This window comes from Mustela nigripes, chromosome 16 (assembly GCF_022355385.1).
Source record: "Mustela nigripes isolate SB6536 chromosome 16, MUSNIG.SB6536, whole genome shotgun sequence".
Taxonomy (NCBI): Eukaryota; Metazoa; Chordata; class Mammalia; order Carnivora; family Mustelidae; genus Mustela; species Mustela nigripes.
This window is the reverse complement of record NC_081572.1, coordinates 60,046,003-60,066,987: the sequence shown is the minus strand read 5'-3', so window position 1 is coordinate 60,066,987 and position 20,985 is coordinate 60,046,003. Positions and strand designations below refer to the sequence as shown.

At 57.1% G+C, this 20,985-nt stretch overlaps 1 protein-coding gene across 1 annotated transcript in view; it reads right to left on the bottom strand.

Annotated features, from left to right (window-relative positions):
* Positions 1 to 250: 250 nt before the first annotated feature.
* The window catches only part of ANKFY1 (ankyrin repeat and FYVE domain containing 1), a 73,241-nt gene continuing 52,506 nt past the window's right edge, over positions 251 to 20,985 (bottom strand). The window contains exons 11-25 of the mRNA XM_059379832.1: positions 18,505 to 18,602; positions 16,700 to 16,928; positions 15,741 to 15,839; positions 15,371 to 15,524; positions 14,621 to 14,789; positions 13,774 to 13,892; positions 12,973 to 13,129; positions 12,081 to 12,281; positions 10,549 to 10,725; positions 5,978 to 6,125; positions 5,488 to 5,578; positions 4,867 to 4,991; positions 3,266 to 3,412; positions 2,093 to 2,183; positions 251 to 1,766 (exon numbers count right to left, since the gene is read on the bottom strand). Of these exons, the coding sequence (XP_059235815.1) occupies positions 1,634 to 1,766; positions 2,093 to 2,183; positions 3,266 to 3,412; positions 4,867 to 4,991; positions 5,488 to 5,578; positions 5,978 to 6,125; positions 10,549 to 10,725; positions 12,081 to 12,281; positions 12,973 to 13,129; positions 13,774 to 13,892; positions 14,621 to 14,789; positions 15,371 to 15,524; positions 15,741 to 15,839; positions 16,700 to 16,928; positions 18,505 to 18,602 (2,138 nt within the window). The 3' untranslated portion in view covers positions 251 to 1,633. The remainder of the gene's footprint in view (positions 1,767 to 2,092; positions 2,184 to 3,265; positions 3,413 to 4,866; positions 4,992 to 5,487; positions 5,579 to 5,977; positions 6,126 to 10,548; positions 10,726 to 12,080; positions 12,282 to 12,972; positions 13,130 to 13,773; positions 13,893 to 14,620; positions 14,790 to 15,370; positions 15,525 to 15,740; positions 15,840 to 16,699; positions 16,929 to 18,504; positions 18,603 to 20,985) is intronic.

Here is a 20,985-nt window from a genome sequence, read left to right as displayed (position 1 = left end):
CAATTATCTTACTTTCCAGCTAAAGAACCGGGCTACCTCACGAAGCCCTACTTCCTCGTGGTCCTGCTCTGCTGACCACGGGCCTCACGTGGGCAAGTGTCTGTCAAGAAGAGTTGTTCTTCTGCAGAAGTTGTACAGGAAATGTGTCACAGACTTTAGAGGACCAGAGGATTCTTCTGATTGTTTTAAACATTGTGCACAAGCTCATGTTAACATAGAAAGCATATATATCTCATAAATGACAGAAGTATTAAAAAGTAGCACTCCGGCTTATCAGCTTGTTTTATACACACATTTAGGCAACAGACTGTATAAATCTACAGCAACAGAGACGACAGACCACCGTCCAAAAAACAAAGCAAGAAAAGCAGGCTGTTGCTGAGATATTTAGTCCCTTTACACGTACACCCACACTTCATTAGCGCAAAAACAACGTAGTGGTTGCTCACAGTCTGAAAAGTCGGCGTTACGACTGACACTGCTAAGCTCTGAGAGTAATTCATGGGCACACGTGCTCATCTCAGAATTTCTTTCTTTAAAGCAATGGTAGAAGTTTCTCTAAATGTGCATTTTTTAAAAACTGGCCAAACCTTCAAAAGGAGCTTTTCAGCGCCACAGGGTTAGCAACACGCACTAGCAGCGATGAAGGCCCCCAAAGCTCGGGGGCCTCATTCCACGGATGAGCCAGCGTGTTCCAAACCTGCTTGCACCCGCTTGCAGGCTGCTGGGAACCGTGGGCCCCTGTGCCTGCCAGCCAGAGGCCACACAATCCCCCCCCAACACCCCACCGCTGGGCCCGGCAGCCCCGTGCGCACCGTGGCCCCATCAGGGCCAATCGTCAGAGTCACTAGTGCGTGCATGTGCAAGGCGGGCTCCGAGTACAGGTGCGGACATCGAACCCCCCGGAGCGTGGCTCTACACCACGTGCAGCACACAGTGCGTCTCCACCAGCGTGCCCCGATGGCAGAGCGAGGCCTCCACGCATGGCACGCAGCCAGACGAGAGAACCAGACGCTGCGCTCCTGAACCCAGGTAAAGCTTTCAGTTGTTAAGGCCACGATTTTTCAGCTCTCATCTCTGAACCCTGTTTAGAAAATTTCACCTTTTTTTTAAAGGGGCAGCTCACTAAAAACATCAGCTTAGGTTTAAAAAACAAGCCTTGGGGCAAGAGGATCCTATAATCTTTGAGGAAACACTGTGCTGCCACTTACCCAGAGCAAAGGCAGCGCGCATGGGGCGGCCAGCCACCAGCTGCCCCACCGCGGGGTCCCGCCCGCCCGGCTGCTGGTGCAGGAAGATCACGGGATTGCTCCACACGGACACTAAGCTACCGGGAGGGGAGGGGTTTTCCGAGTGTCCCAGTATGTTGCAAGCAGAATGGGGTCCAACTCTTGTCACAGGTGGTGCTGAGACGACACAGCTTGGTCCACCAAGTCGTCCAGTGACCTCGATCATAGTCGGACACACGGACAACCCAATGGAATCCTTGTAATGGGGTCAATCCCCCCCAGGGTCCTTCATCGTTCAGTCTGTTCCGCAGCAAGACGGGACGGCCAGCCCCTGCTCTGGGTGGGTCAGGCTCTTGAACAGAGCAGCTGCCGGCGAGGCGACCGGGATGTGGCCTGGGGGATCCCTAAGAGACCCCCCCCAGAGTCAGTACATCAAAGCAAATGTTGCAAACCCTCACGGGCTTGTTCAGATCAAACTTTATAATAGGAATCTCCTTGGTCGAGCATTTATGGCAAAGAAGGCGTCCACAGTGGCGGCTGTGGAAGCAAAGCAAGGGGGTGTGAGGGGGCCTCCAGCGGCCGCGGCGGCACCGCCAGCCCCGCACACGCGTTACAGCACCGGCGAGGAAGGCTCGTCAAAGACCACGAGCCGCTCGGCACAGCCCAGCGTCGGGCTCGTCCTCACAGGCCCAGCCCCTCGGCTCCCGGCGCAGCCGAGCCCCTCCCCCTCCTGCATGCACCGGCCACGGCGGCGTCGCCAGTGCAGGGCCCTGGCAGGTCCATGGCTTCTTGCGGAGAAAGGCAGAAGCAGGGAGGGACAGGAGAGCCACCGCCCCCTCTGGAAGGTGACCTTGGGGCCTTACCAGTGATGCTTGCGAGTCGTGACTCCAAACTTGGCAGCACATTCGTAACAGGTGGACCCATCGCACCATGGAGGCTCCTTGGACAGCATGTCTGCAAGGATGGGCGGAGAGGCCCCGTCCCTATCAGAGTGACCGTGCCAGGTGACCTGGGGGCCGTCGCAGTGACGTGGGCACAGGAGCAACACAGGGGAGGGCTCTGGAGCCCCAGCACTTGCCAGGCAGGCTGGGGCAGGAGGGGCAGTGCTCAACGCTGTGACAGCAGAGTGTCTGCGGGGGACCTGGGCGGCCAGGGGCGGCCAGAGCAGGAGGCGCAGTGGGAGAGAGACCGCAGGCTGGGAAGACTGGCAGAGGCCACACAGCAAGGGGCCAGTGGGGAAGGGATGGACCTAGAGCAAGCACCACAGGCGACGAGGGGCCAGGAGGAGGCAAGAGCGGCTGAGGGCTTGGTGTGGGCTGCGGAGCATTCGGGCCGGGAGTGACCAGCACGCGTAACAGAACCGTGACTCATCTCCAGGCTGAACGGCAGCTCTCTGCCGCCCAGAGCGCCCTGCCCATGCACGCGGCCTGACCTCACGGCAGGAACGGCGGGGGGCTGGTCACCGCCCAGCACCTTCCACAGTAGCACCCGGAACGGCTCCCACCCTAAGCTCTGAGAAGACGGCCCACGTGCGCTGCGAACGGCAGGGGTATGAGACACACTGTACATGGGCACTGGCTCTGCTGTGGACCACTCAGGCACGCTGGACAGGTCACCCGGCGCCACTGCCACCTCAGTAGGGATGGGGTAACGCTGGCAAATATGAGACCACGCAGAGTGCCGCTCTCCTCGCCATAGAGGGAACAGGGTGGGTGTGGTCAGTGGGGACAGAAGCAGAAGGCTGTCCCAGAGGATGCGGAGCCTGGACATAGACGTGCAGGGACTGCTGGACCCATGCACGGGTGACCCAGGAGTTCACGGATTGCTGGTGGGATCGGGGAGCCGGGAGCAGATGGGGCCCGAGAGCACTCTGGGAAGAGACTGCTCACAGCCCCTCTCCCACCACGGCCCTCACAGAAAGCTGTATACAGGGCCAGGAACACACGGGCGCATTCTGGGGTTCAGAGGTCACCAGGACATCTAGATGACCCACACCAGGACCATGTGTCCGGGAGGAGCAGGAAGGAGCCACTCACCTAACAGTCTGAACAGAAGCTGCTTTGTGGCGACCTGGTAGTTGAAAATGTTGACTCCCTGGTTATTGTTGACCCCAAGGCGAGCTCCAGAGCGGACGACGGCGCGGCACAAGTTGGCATTCCCTTTCATGTACGCCAAGAGCAGCACTGGAAAACCAAACAGCAGCAGGGTTCCTTCCTACCCGGGCTCGGCCGAGGGGAGCACAGGCCCTGGCAGCGTGCGTGCCAGCAAAGGCCCTGCGGACACTCTGGGAAACCTCAATGGGGGGTACGCAGCTTTGTCCAGTCCAGGGCCAGGAGCCCAGGATGTGCAGGGCCGCTCCGGGGCCCGGTGAGCGCATCGTTCCAGAGACGTGAGCAGAGATCAGACGCGGGAGGAGGCCCGGAAGGAAGGCCTCTGTCTCAGCTTCCCCCCTCTGGCACGCGCTCGGGGGAAGAAAGCCCTAGTTACGTGACACAAGAACACCTGAACACGTGGAGAGAAAAGTCAGCTCAGGCTCACCCTCCACACTGGGGAGGTCTCCCATGCAGGCGCCAGCCCTCTGGGCTCCCAGGCTCCAGCCAGGACCCTGCGAGCCCGTCGCTCCTGTTAGCTCCCGCTAACACCCTGCACTCCCCCACTTCACTCCGTCCTCTCAAGGGTGCAGGCGGACGGGGGCAATGATTTCCAATGAGGGAAGAGGCACAGAGAGATCACAAAAGCACCCAGCGGCACCACTGAGAAGAGAGCAAGGCACTGGGAACCGGGTCTGTGCACTTAAGCCCGACGAGAAGTGCCGCCTGCCCGTTTCCAGTTCCCAGTCAGCGGCGCACAGCAGCGGGTGCCAGGCCCACAACCCACTCCCAGAGCCAACTCCCTCAGACCTAGGCTCAGCACAAAACATTCACACGCCAAGGCCAAGAACAGACAGGATACAGGCGCCCGTCTAAGGTTCTGGACGCTCCTGGGACGCCATGCTGCTGCAAAGGCCAAGGCGGCGCTGTCTGGCAGGAGGGAGGATGGACGGGAGCGCGGCAGCGGTACAGGGCTCTGGGAGCTCAGGCTGGTTTCACCCGTTTCCCTACTTGAAAAATGGGGATGCGCTGCTTGCACTGCTAATAGGGGGCTGCGGGCACTGCACAAGCGTCTACATGCAAGAGTTCCTCAGAAACGCAGGGACAGCCACACGAGTTAGCGCCATGACGCCATGACCGCAGGCAGCTGGAGCAGCACCGCGGGAGGGCCTCCACGGGACTCCTGCCCCTGTGTGCGTAACGGGCCACGTTTCCGAAGCCCATCAACACACACAGCAGCACACCCCCCACCCCGGAAGCACGTGCAGGGCCAGACAAGGGGCAGAGGAGGACAGGAAACACAGGCAGGCACGTGTGCGGACAGGGGCGTGGCTGGGGGGTTCTCTAGACACTTCCGACATGCGTGTGTCCCCAATCAGACACTGCAGAACGCCACGGGGGCTCCAGGGACAAACGCTCCAAGAGCCCCTCCCGATGCACAGGCAGGTGTCCTCCAAGGATGACGTGTGTGCCCGGGCTCCTGTCCTTCCGGGAGGCGGGAGCCCAGGCCCAGGGAGCGGGGACGGCGGCCTTGCACGCTGACGTACCCGTGTTCCCTTCTGCATCCGGCTTATCCAGAGGGTACTCAGGCATGCACTCCAGGAACAGCTCGAAGATGGTCGCTGCATTCTCTCTGCCGTACTGTCCCAGGATGTGCAGGGGCGACTGGCCACTGACAGAGCAAGCAGGAAACGCGGGGTCATGCACAAAAGATGTAATTTTCTGACCCCCGTGATGCCCGATAAATTTAAGAACACTGACTAGGTCATCAAAGCTTCTCTACAGGGACGCCTGGGTGGCTCAGTGGGTTAAGCCGCTGCCTTCGGCTCAGGTCATGATCTCAGGGTCCTGGGATCGAGTCCCGCATCAGGCTCTCTGCTCAGCAGGGAGCCTGCTTCCCTCTCTCTCTCTCTGCCTGCCTCTCCATCTACTTGTGATTTCTCTCTGTCAAATAAATAAATAAAAATCTTTAAAAAAAAAAAAAAAAAAAAAAAGCTTCTCTACAAAGTATTTTTCAGAAAGAAACACTCCAAGGTACCAAAGCCGGTCAAGTGCGCTACTGGCCAATTAGTTCTACAGTGCGGACCTGCGAGGCACGGGGACCACGGCAGTGAGGGCAGGCCAGGCGGCGTGGAGCCCAGGCCTCTGCTCCGACCACACACACTCACCGCAGGTTGAAGGCTTCGGCGTCCACGGTGCACTCGGTTAGGAGGACCCGGATGCTGTTGAGCCGACCATGCATGACCGCGAGATGCAGAGCTGCAGAGTAAACCTCTTACTGGGCAAGCCCAGGACCCGTGCGGGAAACATGGCCTCTTCACAACCTCCCTCGGAACAGGATGCAGCCACAGCAGCCCCCGTCCACTCACACAGCCACGGCTCCCCAGCCTCAGTGCCCCCCCCGGACGGAGTCGTGCGCGCAGCCCCGGCAGACCATGCACTCTGCGTCTGTGGTCACCCAGAGCAAAGACTTCAGGGCTTCACCAGAAACCACTGCAGGGCTCGGGAGGAAGCTGCCCGGAACGGTCCATGGGAGCCCAGCCCAGAGCCCACCCTGCCACAGCTCTGCTGCTGTGGAAACCAGCCTCCCCAAGGAGGGCAGGCCGGGGTGCGGGACACCTCGATGTCCAGATGAGGGGCACTGTGGAGGGCACCCACCGTTATTTCCATTCTCATCCACAGCAGCAAAGTCCACTGCATTCTCCAGGAGCACGGAGCAGATGGTGGGCAGGTCCTGCTGGGCAGCGAGATGGAGGGCCGTCTGGCGATGCTTCGTCAGCTCATTCACTCTGGCTCCTGCAAGAAGCTGTGCGGGCTGGTTACCTGAGCAGCCTCTCCGCCGCAACCGGCACAGGTCCTGCCGACCGCCCGTCTCCAGATATTTGCGTACCCACCCAGCCAGCAACGATGGGACCGTGCGGGCCTTGCACACGCTCCAGGGGAGGCAGAAGCCAGCGAAACCCGCTCCAAGCAGAAAGCGACAATTATCGGTATATGAAGAAGCCATTCCTTAGGACACAAAAACTCGACTTCTAAGTCTTCGCGCTACAGACCACGCAGGATGACAGTGATATTCACCGTACTGTGCAAGGATGTCCACTGCTCACAGCAGCAAAACCAGATCGCAAGAAGGATTGAGTTACAAAAATTACAGAATATCCAAACAACAGAACAATAGCCAGTAAGATGATAAAGATTTGTAGTTTCACACGGAAGGACACTATGATACAGGAAGTCAAAGAAAGGCCAGTTAGAAGATAGGATGACAGCACGGTCCCATCTGCAAAGAGAGACAGACACACAGACACACACACTGATGGTGTGTAAAAGCACGCAGACCAAACTCAGAGGTGTGGGGGGTATAAGGGAGATGTGACCTGCTTCAACATCCTTACATGCTTTATGGTTTTCCACAATAAGCATATACTATGTTTATATTATTTTCTGTTGTTATTAAGATTTTAAATACTCTTCACATCAAACACGGGGCTAGAACTCACAACCTAGAGATCAAGAGTCACGTACCACTGACTGAACGAGCTGGGTGCCCCTCCTATGTCTTTTTTTTTTTTTTTTTTTTAAAGATTTTATTTATTTACTTGACAGAGATCACAAGCAGGCAGAGAGGCAGGCGGGGGTGGGGGGTGAAGCAGGCTCCCTGCTGAGCGGAGAGCTCGATGCGGGGCTCCATCCTGAGATGGTCTCCTGAGACAATGACCTGAAGACAGAGGCTTTAACCCCCTGAGCCACCCAGGCGCCCCTCCTATGTCATTTTTAAAAAGAAATTAACTCCAAGAATTACAGAATCAAAAGCAGGAAGGACCCTTCGACAATATCCTGTCTACTCGTTCTTTTTCGGACAGACTTCCAAGTTGCGGCTAGAGTCCATGGTGCCTGCCCCGCAGCCCGAAGCCAGGCTGGCTCCCAGTGGGTGCAGACACTCTGCCTCACAGCTCTGGTTCGGACCCTGCCTTCCGAGTCCCAGCCTCCGCGACCTCTGGGCACCCAGTGCAAGCACCCACAGGTCTGGGAGGACATTCCAAGGGGGATCCATGGCCAAAGTGCTGCGTGTGCTGGGGCTCAGACAGAGCTAATCTCAAGGATGGTTAACTGGGGAGGGGGAGAGGTCTGGGCAAAGGCACTCTTACATGCGAACAGGCTCCAACATGAATCTGACGGCCACAGTTTGATGAGCTGTTTCTAGGCCCTCCCACCACCTGTGAGGTCAGGGAGGCAGCAGCTTGACCTTGGTGAAGGGGCCGTGACCCTCAAACCTGTCCCAGCTCTCAGATGGAAGGACACATGGCCTGAGACTGTCTGCTACTTTGCGGCCCCCCTATGCCTCCGTGGCTGGTTCCCATACCCAGTCTGGGCCTGCTGCTACCAGACACCCCGCCATCATTCTCCAGCCCTCCTCGTGGAACTGCCCCCCACAGCCCACTGCAGAGGTACCTGCTCTCTCAGCTCTAACACATAACAAGTCTTAATTGTTTTCGAAGAAGTCTTTTTCAAAAACAAAAATGGGACAGGGGCACCCAGTTGGCTTAGCTGGTAGAGCCCGTGACTCCTGGTTTCGGGGCTGTGAGTTCAAAGCTCACACTGTGCGAAGAGAAGAGCAGAAAAGGAAAGGAGTGGAAAAAAGGAAAGAAAGAAAGAAGGCGGGACACTGAACGCCAGTCAAGTGCCCTCCTTGCTAGTCGGGCAGAAGGTACTGGGTCTGATGGGAGGTTCAGGGTCCGGCCAGGGGACATGAAGCCCTTTGCCTGCATGTGCTTTCAGCTCACACACTTGCTTGGCTTCTCCACACCAAAAGGAAAAAGGCTGCTCACAGTTCTAGGTCTGACGTGTCACACCCTCCAATCTGGTCCCTACCTGCCCTTCCAACCACAGCTCCAACACCCTCCCGAAATTCCAACTGAACCTTCCTAGTGAAGCACTCACACGCACTTTCTAGTCTCCACGTCCTTGCTCGGACTGTGCCCCGCCTGGGTGGCACTGTGTCGCACTGGGAAAGACAGGGTTTGCAGCTGAACAGAAATGGCTAAAATCCCAGTCACGCTACTGACCACCTCATATCTCGAGGGAAACTTCTTTCTGGGCTTACATTTTCTGCTTTGTAAGATGTGAAAATTTTCCTACACCTCTCTGAGTGGTTTCGAGAATTAAGGAGTGATCAGCTCCTTGACGTCAATCTTGGCGATGATTTCTGGATCTGACTCCAAAAGTGAAAATAAACAAGCTGGGCCAGAAACTAAAAAACGTCTGCACAGCAAAGGAAATCATCAACAGAATGAAAAGGCGTGAACTACGAGTGAACGTATGCGCAAGTCACACATCTGATAAGGGGCCAACATCCAAAATATACACAGAACTCACCGCAACTCAATACCCGATGAGTAAGTAAACAATGTAAAAACAGGCAGAAGGACCTGACAGTTCTGCAGAGAAGACGTCCAGATGGCCAGCAGACACAGGAAAAGATGTGCAACATCACGCGGCATCAGGGAAACGCAAATCAAAATCACGATGAGATACCACGTCACCCCGGTCAGAAGGGCTTAAAATCAGCAGCACGGGAGACAGCAGGGGCCGGCGAGGGAGCAGAGAACGGGGACCCTCGTGTACGGCCAGTGGGTGAGCAGGCTGCTGTAGCCACTCTGGAGAACAGCACGGATGTTCCTCAAAATATGAGAAACGGAAACACCATGTGACCCAGTAATTTCACTACTGGATATTCATTGAAAGGAAAATCGCTATTTAAAGAAAAAAAAGATAAAGGAGCAAGTTTCTTGCACACTGTAAAAAAGCTTTAAAATGCCTTTAGTATCACACAAACCAACCAGCACAACCAGCACGGGAACTCTTGATAGTCTGGACCTGCTCTTGGACTCCTTGAGTTCTCCACAGAGAGCAGAGGCAGACGCCTGCGAGTGTGGGACCCGTCTTCTACACAGGCACCTGCAGCACCCTGCACAGCTGGGGCCTGCGCAGAGGCACAGGCGGACCAGCCAGCTCAGGCTGGGCCTGCAGCCACGCCCGCACGCCACACACCGCAGCCCAGGGGAGGGCTCCAGCGTGCACGCGCGTCCTGGGCTGTGGGACAAACACTGGGCGTTATCTGCACCCACATCCGCCGCAGCCTTACAGGCCAAACCAAGACAGGAAGCGGATCCAGGGTGCATGACCGACGAACGGGGAATGACGCAGCATGCGCACATGGCCAGCACAACTTAGCCAGAGACAACGAGCTCATGCTTTCTGTAACAAGATGGGTGCACCCTGAAGGCATTAGGCTCCATGCAATAAGGCAGAGAAAGACAAAACACCATATGACCCCGCTTACATGGAGAATCTAAAAATCAAAAACCCAAACTCACAGGTACAGAGAACAGACTGCCGATTTTCGGAGAGGGGGGTGTGGGGTGCTGAAATGGGTGAAGGGAGTCAAAAGGTACAATCTTCCAGTTACAAAATACATAAGTCCAGGGCGCCTGGGCGGTTCAGTCAGTTAAGCCTCTGCCTTCGGCTCAGGTCATGATCTCAGGGTCCTGGGATCGAGCCCCACATGGGGCTCTACTCAGCGGGAGCCTGCTTCTCCCTTTCCCTCTGCTGCTGCCCCTGCTTGTGCGTGCTTGCTTTCTCTTTCAAATAAATAAATAAATCTTAAAAAGAAAAATAAATAAAACACGTAAGTCCTGGGGCAGTAATGCACAGCACGGGAACCACAGGTAATACCACACCGCGCACCTGAAATTGCGAAGAGTAAATCTTAAAAGTTCTCATCAGAAGAAAGCGTGTGTACCCGTGTGTGACAGATGTTAACTAGACGTGCCGTGGTGGTCACTCTGCGCTCCACACGAATACTGAACCACTGTGACGTACCCCGGAAAATACCACAATGGGACATACTGATGAGAGTACGTAAGCGTGTGCCAGCAGCCCTGAGAGCACACACTTGGCGCTGGTGCAGACGTAGGCCTCCCTGCCCTTGCGGCCGGGCCTGCCCTGGATCCTGCTTTCCCCCAAGGCCTCACCCCAGCACCTGCGCACGGCGCCGTCTGGGCTCTCAGGATGCACTGCCACAGACACAGGGCTCCCCCAAGGGCACTGGCTTAGCTCCCCAAATTCATGCCAGCACTTCAGAAAACCCGCCAGAACAGCAGTGATGAGAGCTCCTGCACACGGCACGACCCAGCCCACAGGTCCCACACACTGCTCGCAGCACGTACCAAGTTGCGGACGATGATCTCTGAGCCCGCTTGGACGGCAAGGTGCAAAGGGGTTAGCTTGGATGCATCCTGGACTCTGGAGTTCACATTTGCCTGCACGCTGATCAGGAACAGGACGCTCTCGATATCAGAGTTCTGAACTGCCACGTGGAGAAAATTCCGGCCTTTGTTATCCACCTAAGGCAACGAGAAGGAGCCAAAACATTAGTGGGCCTCCCTCACGAGGGAGCCTCCTGAGCACGGGCCAGAGGCGATGGTGTGGCCAACCCCTCAGGTCCAGGAGGCTCCTTCCAATAGCCCACACTGCACGTGCCCCCCACCCGCCACAACATGTGTGCATTTGGTCGCATGTGCAAGGCCCTGGCACCCTCCAGCAGCAGAAGCTGATCTGGAAAACTGAGAAAGAGACGACCTGCGGATGGGAAAGGAAGGGGGCGCTCGGGGAGAAAGGAGAAGGCAGAGACTAGCTGTGGGGTCCCCTGCTTGGCTCAGACCAACCACCAGGACCCCCCACCTCAGCAGCAACAGCAGCCCGACCCCGAGCAGTTGCACAAGGTTCCTCCTCCATCAAGCTACAGGGTAAGAGCACGCGGCGGGGAGGCAGCCACCAGCCTGCTGCAGACTGGAGCTCCGTGCAATTGGCCAGAGAAGTTGTGGCTACAAGAGCCATCGCTTCCCCGAGTGCTCGGTGAGAAGTGAGGGGGCAGCGCTCACACACCCACAGCCACACACACAGCACGTGCTGCTGTCCCAGGCAGTGTTTCTACAAAGGACTCTGGTCCACCAAGCCCGACTCCCTTGTGTATGAGGAAACACGAGGGGCTGCCCGCTCCCAACCCTGCGGCAGCGCCCGCTCCCAACCCTGCGGCAGCGCCCGCAGCCCGCTCACACACCAACGCAAAGCCAGCAGCCCAGGGCAGCCTAAGCTCCAAAACGGCTCATCTGCCGCGCCAGGACTTCCTTCTGTTCAGCTGCCATATCTCCACGTCACTGCCCTCGGCAGCTACTCATGAACCCTGACGGGGACCTCAGTCCCACCTGGACGCCCTGAGGCCGGCCCTTTGCCAACCCCTGAAGCAGCACAGAGAATGGGGGGCCTGAGCCTGCCACCCGGACGGAGCCCCACTCCTCAGAGACGCTCTCCCTGGAGAGCTGCCCCCACACCAGCCGCTCCTCCTGTTCAGTTCACAGCTCCAGAAGACCTTCATCACCACGACCAGGAAACCAAGGAGAGGCACATGAGGACACCATTGGGGCACACCACAGAATGACGCCCCGGCCGGGACTTGGCCACCTCAGCCTCCCTGTGCGCGGGGCACCAGCAAAGGGCTGACACGGGGCAGAGCACTCCACTCTCCGCCAGCACCGACAGTCCGCCGGAACGGCCGGACTTCAGGAAAGAGGAAAGCACTTTCAGCACAGGTGTCTTCGTGAGAAGAGACCCGTTCGGCTGGGGACATCGGTTAGTCTCCGCGTCACGGGGTCCCCCAAGCTCGGGCAGTGGAACACAGTGTTGGGTGTGCGTCCCTCACCTGCTCGGCAGCCCCGGACTCCCGCTTGAGGATGGCCTCCGCCGCCCGGTTATTCTTGTAAGTCATGGCGCAGGCGAAAGGGGTCAGCCCCTGTCTGTCGCGGACGTTCAAGTGGATATCGGGGTGGGAGATCAGCAACTGAATGATGACGCTGTGCTGGTTGCTGATGGCCACGTGCACAGGTGCTCTCCCTTCCGCGTCCTGCAGGGACAGACACAAGCTCAGTGTCCAGACGCAAGGAGAAACGAGGGGAGAAACAGGAAGGGGATCAAATGAGATCGGGTCTGAGAACCGATACTGCCCCCCTGCATCCGCAATCAGCTTTTCAAGAGTCCAAGCCCAGAGAAAACCAGAAGCCGTGGGCATCTCCCTCACACTCCAGTGATCCAGGGACACAAACACGCTTGGTTCGGAAGATGAACCAGCAGTCAGGCTCGCCTGAGACCACCGCCCACTCGGCGGCAGGCAGCCTACGTCCTCACGGGCCGGGATACCGACGAGCACCAAGGAACATGACTCGGGTGCTCCACGGAGCTCCGGGGACAGCTGAGTACAGTACTCAGCTTGAGTCTCGGACAAACTCCCCACAGAGACGGACAACCAACGGAGGTGAGAGGCCAAGAGAAGCTGACCGAAGGAACACTCCTCACGCTGTAGGAAGGACAAAGGCACAGAGTGGGAGAATCTTCACCTGAAAGTCTTGCAATTTACAGGGCAGACTGTGTGACCCAGGGGAAGTCACTCCATCCACCTGTCCCTTAGCCCCACTCACGGCCACACTGAGGCCCAGGACCAAGAGTCTGCAAGGCTCTCTTACCTGCAAAGCAGGTAAGAGATTACTCCCTAATTCTGCCGTCAGCATCCCTCTCCTGGAAAGAGAAATTCTCCATACCTGTGTGTTTACACTGGCACCAAATTCCAGAAGACACTGTACTGTCTCCTCCAGCCCCCAGGAGGCTGCCAGATGCAAGGGGGTCTGCCCGTCTCTGGCCTCCTCCTCCCCTTCTCCGTTAGGACCGGGCTGCCTGGGACTGTTCACATCGCAGCCGCTGAAAGCGAGGGGGACATGAGAGGCGGGCTCCAAGAGCCAGGCTCCCAACCCAGCCGGAGGCTCGTCAGCAAGTGCACAGCAGCAGCCTCACCCGCCCAACGTGCTGCTGCCGTGGCCAGGACAGCTATCTCAGTCACAACCCGACGTCCAGGTCTGACCCCACTGATTTTCCTTTGGTCTTGGGGGCAGCCTGGGCATCAGAACTCTTCAAAGCCCCCCCAGGGATGTGTGTGCGATCATCTTGAGAACCACTGCTCTAAAGGTCCCCACCGTGCATACTGCACCCTGAGCGTGCCATGGACCTGCTAGGGCTCATGCACCTTCAGCGGGCGGGGGCCCGGGGGGGTCCCCATAGGCGCCATCTGGTTTCCTCCGCCCCAGCCTCCTGCCTGCACTGTGTGAACTGGCCTGATGGGACTACGGGAGCGTCTAGGGCCCCCAGAGCAGGAAGCTGGCTCAGCTTCGAGACTGCGACATGGGCACACAAGCCCTTCTCCTCAGAAGCGGGTCAAGTGCCTTCACTGGCTGACTTCACAGAGCAGGGGCCCTCTGACAGCCTTCATGGGGATGTAAGACCCACCAAGGCATGCCAAGACCGCAGCTGAGGAAGAGGACACGAGGAGACACTGGGGGTTCTCTCACCTGCGAATAAGGAAGCAGGCGGTAGACTCGTTGTTCTCATCGATGGCCCTGTGCAGGAGTGTCTGCAGGCAGCCCCCGGGCCCCGGGCCCCAGCACGTGGCATCGCAGCCGTGTCTGACCTGCAGAAAACACAAGTGACTCACAAACACTGCCCAGCAAAGTCACTCTATTATCCCCTCTGAGCTCTAGGTACACCATAAGATTCACTGTTTTCAGGCAAGATACAGCTGACAATCTACTGCTAGTGATACTAATCTGTAGAACACTGATTAAAATATGCTTTGTGCCAGGTCCTGTGGGATGGATTTGGGAAACACAAGAAAGACAGAAAGACAACATTATCATCACCCTTGGGAGCCCTGTCCCAGGAGGGACAGAAAACAGACGCACTCCTGTGGCCTCAGTGACACGCCTGTAACTCACAGGGAATGTCGCCATCAGCTACGTGAAGCCCCAGCTGCACAGTGCACCCCTGGCAGGGACCAGGCACATCAGATAGCTTGGTGAGGACTTCCTGGGGCCTGTCTTCTGAGTAAGGGAGATAAACCAGAGCTCTGAGGACTTGTCACTATGGTATCCGTGAAAGCAGCCCACACCCAAGGCCTCCTGAGGAGGCACCCCAGCTCTCTGGCATCTTGGCAGTCCTGGTAAAGACAGCCTAAGAGAAAGTGCTGGAAAGATCACATTGAACTGCAAGTTCCTAAAGAGGCTTTTCCACTGCTCATCCTCGACCCGACTGGCTGCTGGCGGCTCTCTTGTTCCTTGCGACCACTAGGCAGACAGCAACTCAGTCTCAGACACAAAGGCCCCCATGCGGAAACGGAGGCCGGAGCTGAGCCTGTCTCACCAGGGTGGATGCAATGTCCTCCAGACTGTTTGCCAAGGCGAGCCACAGCGGGGGGTTCCCCTTTTCATCCGGCACGGACATGTCCGCGCCCCGGGTGCAGATGGCGTCCACCACGAGCGGAAGCTGGTTTCTGATGGCCAGCTGAAGGGCTGTCTCCCCGTCCTGAGTCCTGCGAGGACACCCACCCAAAGCCAACATTTGTAGCCGGAGCCCAACGCGTGCCCCAGCGCATTCCAGAGGCCAGAAAGCATGTCGCTCACGCTAACCAGCACTCCCTCAGAGCACTTTATCCTGTCAGCAGCCTCTGTCCCTTCTGCCTTTTTAAAAATACAGCTGAGCCACCCCAGTGCCCCCAGATGGTAACGCAGCGCCTGTGTGTACTGGTGTGCACTCGGCCATACGGCTGCTTCTCGCAGCAGGTCAGTAACCTGCCGCCATGCACTTGACTGACCGCTCCCTCTCCTCAGCCATTCCAGGTCACTTGACACTAGAGATACTGATAAATTCCTCTGGAAATACGGGAACACTAGAAACCAAACTCCGCATTTCTCCCCCAAGCCCTTTGGACAGCTCACTAGCTGGAATGTTGTTTGTTGAGCGCGAGATCGCTCTCTAAACAACAGCTTCTGGACTGTCCTTTCAGTGAGCTCTGTGCGGTTTCGTGGCCTGGTCCTGGAGGGTTCCCCTCTGCCACCCCCGGGCCCAGTGCGCCGGGAGCGGGTCCTGCGGGGAGAGCACGGCGCCGCCCACCTGACGTTTATGTCCGCCTGGTGCTCCAAGAGGAAGAGCGCACTCCTGCTGTCCTGCCGCTGCATGGCCATGTGCAGCAAGGTCTGCCCATCCGCCATGGTGTCGTTGATGCCGGCCCCAGAGCCCAGCAGCTGTGCCGCGATCGTGTGCATGCCTGGGACGCAAACAGGCCCTGACTGCCCCACGCGCCCGACACCTCACCGCAACACACCCACGCCCCCTCGACGTCTCAAAGCCAACGGCTTCCACGGGGTTTTACAGGCTTAACCCAAACCCCATGACGCGTGCAGCCCCTCCCCGCCCACCTCCCCGCCCTCAACCCTTATGACGCAGGTCCATCTGGACGCCGGCAGCTCCCGGCATCCCTTACCCGTCCACAATGCCAGGCCCAGCACCGTCTGGTCTCGGGAGTCCTTAAGGCTGAAGTCCGGAATGATTTGCAAGTTGTTGGTGGCATGAAGAGCATTAGCTAAAATTTTTAAAGGAAACACACACTTGATTTCACCATCCATGGACCACATTAGTTTCCAACTAACTGACCGACTAGAACAGAATCACCTCTACACAGAGAGTTCACCAATCTTCTTGTGGGGGGTGGAAGCCCGGGAACCTGGTATTTTGGAGCAGAGCTTAGGGAAAAAGTAAGTTTTTAATGCTTAAAATAGTGAATCTTCACAGAAGGAAAACAAACCCACTATGCAAACACAAATGATACCTGACTGCCGAAGAAAGGGTCAAAGCCATGGCCTGGCATGGGAATTCCCACCACCGCAACACTCCCGTGAGGACCCCAGAAAGTGCCTCTACCTACAGCCTCGCTCCCTTCCAGAGGCACATGGCAGAGGCACGCTGACTGTCACAGGGACAGGGCAAGAGGAAGACAAGAGCCAGGCCAGGAAACGGGAGCACCCGAGCATGCCTTTCTGGGGAAGTGGGCCTCCCCACGGCAGGGGCTGCCCCTGGCCCTCCTTCCCGCTCCTCCCACAGTGCTCCTGTCAGGGAGGCTGAGCAGGACAGCTGACTTGAGCAGGACTTGGGGCCGCAGGGTCCTCGGACGCTGCTCACGCCGACACAGGGCGTTGGGAAAACATCCACGTGAGAGGCAGTCACCGGTTCTAAAGCCATAACCTGACAGGTGGCATGCAATGGGCAGGCCCTGTCCTAAAAGCTGTACGTGGGGCAACAGCGGTCAGGAGCCAGAGGACACGCTCGTCTCACTTGACCTGGAAGGATCTGGGCGACAAGACTACCCAGTGGAAGCAGCATCAACTCTACAACTCACAACTCAGAGCTGCCGCTCGAAGGCGCAGGGCAGGCCCCACTGCCCACCTTTCTGCTCCAGGATGACAGACACCACGTCGGGGTGATTATAGGCGATGGCCATGTGCAGCGGGGTCTGCAGGTAGACGCTGTGCGCAGGGCTGCTGGCAGACGCAGCCTCCCTTGGTGGCGGCGGGGCTTCCTGCGTCTGCAGGTTCGGGTTGGCACCCTGCTGCAGCAGCTCTGCAGTGAGGCCGGCCAGGCCGCGGCGGCAGGCTGTGTGCAACGGGGTTTCTCCCTGAATGGAAGCAAACGGCGCACCTCAGAGCACGCTCAGGAGGGGAGCGCCCGTCCCGGAGCGATGACGACGGCCTGTGTACCAAAACCCGAGTCTCTGGGGACAGTCACCGTCCTCGGCTCATCCTGCCACTGGCTGACAGTGATGCGCCCCACACCTGCGGGTCTGTCCCTCCCTTCCCTGTGCCATCAGCCTCTGTTTCTTTAATGCCGGCCAAGTGCCCTCCAAACGCCCTGGCTCGTTCTCTCGTAGGTGTCCGACAGCGTTCCTAACCGCCCTTCACATGGTTATGACTACACAAGCCCGACGTGCCGCGGAAGCCAGCCCCAGGGAGGCGGGCAGAGCCTCAGCTGCAGCCCCGTGGGGACAGGACTACCGAGGGGCCACCGCGCCCCTTCTGCCCCACCCCCACTGGGCTCTCTGCCCAGCTCCCATCAACCCCGTCTTGAGCTTGAATCAAGTCCTCCTTCCCCTCCTTTCTGACATTAAAAACACTTTAAACTGCCATCCCACACACTCATCTCACTACTCAAGAGGCACAAGAACACAGGGCGTCAAGTTTCCTCCTGGCCCTGTCCCCACCACCCAGCTCCCTCCCCAAGGAAACTCCGGTGCCAGGGTTCTGTGTCCTTCCAAGGACAGAACAGTCACAGAAGAACAGGCACCCAGACGTACACACACAGCATCCTGCCACTCAAACAGACGGACTCAAATCAAACACGCAGGCCTGTCCCTTACTCTCACGGAGACTACACCTCATCGGTCTAGAGTCAAGACCTGACAAGGCTCCTTGTGAGACAAAGCAACATCCCACTTCGTTTTTCCCTGGAAAGAAATTTCCACTTTGACCTCTCAGCTGGTTTTCTGCAACCTCCGTATTTCTAACTAACGTGTTCCTGTTGCCGCCTCAGTTTTCCAGTCTCCAGCACTGTACGTGCACCTGCCACTGCTGTGTCCCTGTGTCACCAAACTCGGCCCCCACCCCCGCGCCCTCCCCACCCACTGGTGTTGCAGTGAGGAGGGCCTCACACGCTGTCCTGTGTCCCTGTGTCACCAGACTCAGCCCCCGCCCCCACGCCCTTCCCCATCAAATAGTGTCACAGCGAGGAGGGCCTCACGGAGCATCCTGTGTCCCTGTGTCACCAGACTCAGCTCCCACCCCCAAGCCCTTCCCAATCGAATGGTTTTGCGGAGAGGAGAGCCTCAATGAGCATCCGGTGGCCCTGTGTCACAGGACTTGGCCACCCTCCCTGCGCCCTTCCCCATCGAATGGTGTCGCAGTGTAGAGGGCCTCACAACAGGGTCCTCCTCTGTGGGACCATCTTCTGCTCCAGCCACCTCCCCTCCACACTGGCACTGGGAATGCTCAGTGATCCCCATGATCCCACCAGAATCATTAAGCACAAGACTCTCAAACCCCGTATCTGGGGACAAAACACCCGTTTCAGCCTGGTTTTCTAACCAACTGCATGTATTATTCAGACAAAAACTGAGAAAGAGCTAATTCCCCCCTACATCCACCACTGCCTTTCTTGCACGGACCCACACTGCCTCCCTGGCCACCCAGCACACTTACCCACTTGTTCCTGTGGTTGGCCTGGGCGCCACTGGTCGCCAGGAAGAGAGCCGCTGCCTCGTTCCCTGCTTCAGCTGCCCGCTGCAGTAAGCAATTCCCTGGGAGACAGGGAGCACACACGTCTTCCACCTGCACGAGGACGAGCCCCTCCTCGCCCACCTTTCACGACGGATAAGCCCGCACCCCACACCCACGTCACGCCCACACGGGCCGTCTCTGCGTGTGGATGCAGACGCTGGGCAGACCCGTGTCTAGGTAGAACCAAGACTTGGTCTGGGAGTCAGAGACATTCATCCCCCCAGAGTCTGCCACTGGCCGCCGCCCAGGGCCAGAGGCAAGTTCTGCTCCTGCTGAGGACGGGTAGAGCACAGTTTCTCAGTAGCAGAGCTCCTGGCATTTTGGCCAGGGGACTCTGCTGTGAGGGGTCTGTTCTGCACACATGGCAGCTAGATGCCAACAACACCCCAGCCTTATGAAACCAGTACAGCTAAGATGCTGCCGGGGTGCAGGGAAGGCGACGGTCGTCTGAGCGCCCGTGCACCTGGAACAACCACGTGCAGCACAATGTGAGCTCAGTTCCACCAGAAAATGCCCTCTACATCTTACCCCAGGGCCTTAAGTGGCTTAGAAACGTTCTGATTTTAGCACTGTTTCCTAAATAAAAATCTTGGGAGGAAAAAACACCTTTTTTCTTCCTTCCTTCGTAGAATAGTTCTAGCCCCAAAGCAGCGTTTCCCTTTCCACTAACACCTGTTTCCAGTTCAGATAAACACAAAATCCCCATGCGCTGCAGCTATGCTATCTGAGAATGCAAACTGCAACCAGGACTAAAACAGGTAAAGAAACGGGCCACGGCTAAAATCAGCAACACAAGAAGCGACAGGTGCTGGCGAGGGTGTGGAGAAACGGGAGCCTCGTGCGCCGCAGGAGGGAACGCGAGCTGGTGCGGCTGCTCTGGAAGCGGCATGGAGGGTTCCCAGAAAGTTGAAAACAGCTGCCCTACGACCCAGCCATCGCACTACTGGGTGTTCACCTCAAAGATACAGACACAGGGATCCGAAGGGGCCTCTGCACCCCAGTGTTCAGAGCAGCAACGTCCACAAGAACCAAACTGGGGAGAGCCAGAGTCCATGGACAGATGAATGGCTAGAGAAGACGTGATATGTATTTACACGCGCACACGCAGACACATACACCGGCGTGCTACTCAACCATCAGAAAGGATGAAATGTGGCCATTTGCAATGACGTGGATGGACCTAGACTGTACCATGCTGCATGAAATGAGTCATCACAACATGATCTCACTCACTGGACTTTAAGGGAAAAAACAGATGAACACAGGGGAAAGGGGAAAAGAAAAGGAGGAAGGGAAACAAAGCATAAGAGACTGAAAGACAACAGGGCTGCCAAAGGAGATGGGTGGGGGAGGGGCTGGATGGGGGATGGGCATTGAGGAGGCATTTGAAGGATGAGCACCGGAAACCTAAGTGATTTATCACTGATTTCTACTCCAGAAACCAGTAATCGCACTTTAACCACTTAAAAAAGAAAATGAAAGAAAGGACAAATGCTTTGTTTTCACGCCCCTTCCCCTTTTCCCTCCAAGACCGTGACCGCATCCCTAGCAGAGAGCCGCTGTAATTTAAGTGAGCCCTAACTACGGTCCCGTCCTCACTTCTGCAGTCACTCTAGGGCACACAAGACATGAGCACGGGCCTCCCTGTCAAACAACACCGACCTCCACCTGCCACAGCCTTATGCTGAGAAACAGGGCGTTGAGGCCATTCCATGCATAAGGACAACCAGAACAAGGAAAAACAGTCATCCTGAACTTGCACTGAAACTCCAAGTATACGGAGTAAAATGGATGGCCAGCGAGACGATAGACAGATCCACACCCACAGTGCAGAACTGTAATCCTCCTCCCGCACAGGCAAGCCGAGCAGCCCCCCAGCTGGTGACGGGGAGAGTGCGCAGCAGAGCAGCATGCATGGTGCAGGGACATGAGCACAGGTGTGCGCGCTGCAGGGACAGAACACGGCCCCTGTCAAGCATGTGTTAAGCTTTCGTAAAACTAGATCTGCGGGGTGCCCATGGGGCTCAGTCAGTCAGGAGTCTGCCTTCGGCTCAGGCCCTGATCCCGGGGTCGTGGGATGGAGCCTGCTTCTCCCTCTGCCCCCCGCTCCTCCTGCTCCTTCTCTCACCCCCACTCTCTTTCTCAAATAAATTAATCTTAAAAATCAACCCCACGTTCAAGTCCTAAACATCAAGGAACCAATTTCTTATATAACGTGATGCTCATATAATACAATTACATTAAAAACCAATAAAATTATGGCCAATAACCAATATACCTTTATAAATTAAGAGTAATTTAGTAACAATCTCCTTTCCAGAGACTTTCCTGATTCCCTGGTGTGGAGTGCCCTGCCTTCAGCTTTCATGTCACCCGAGGGGTGATCTACTTTGATCTGTATTT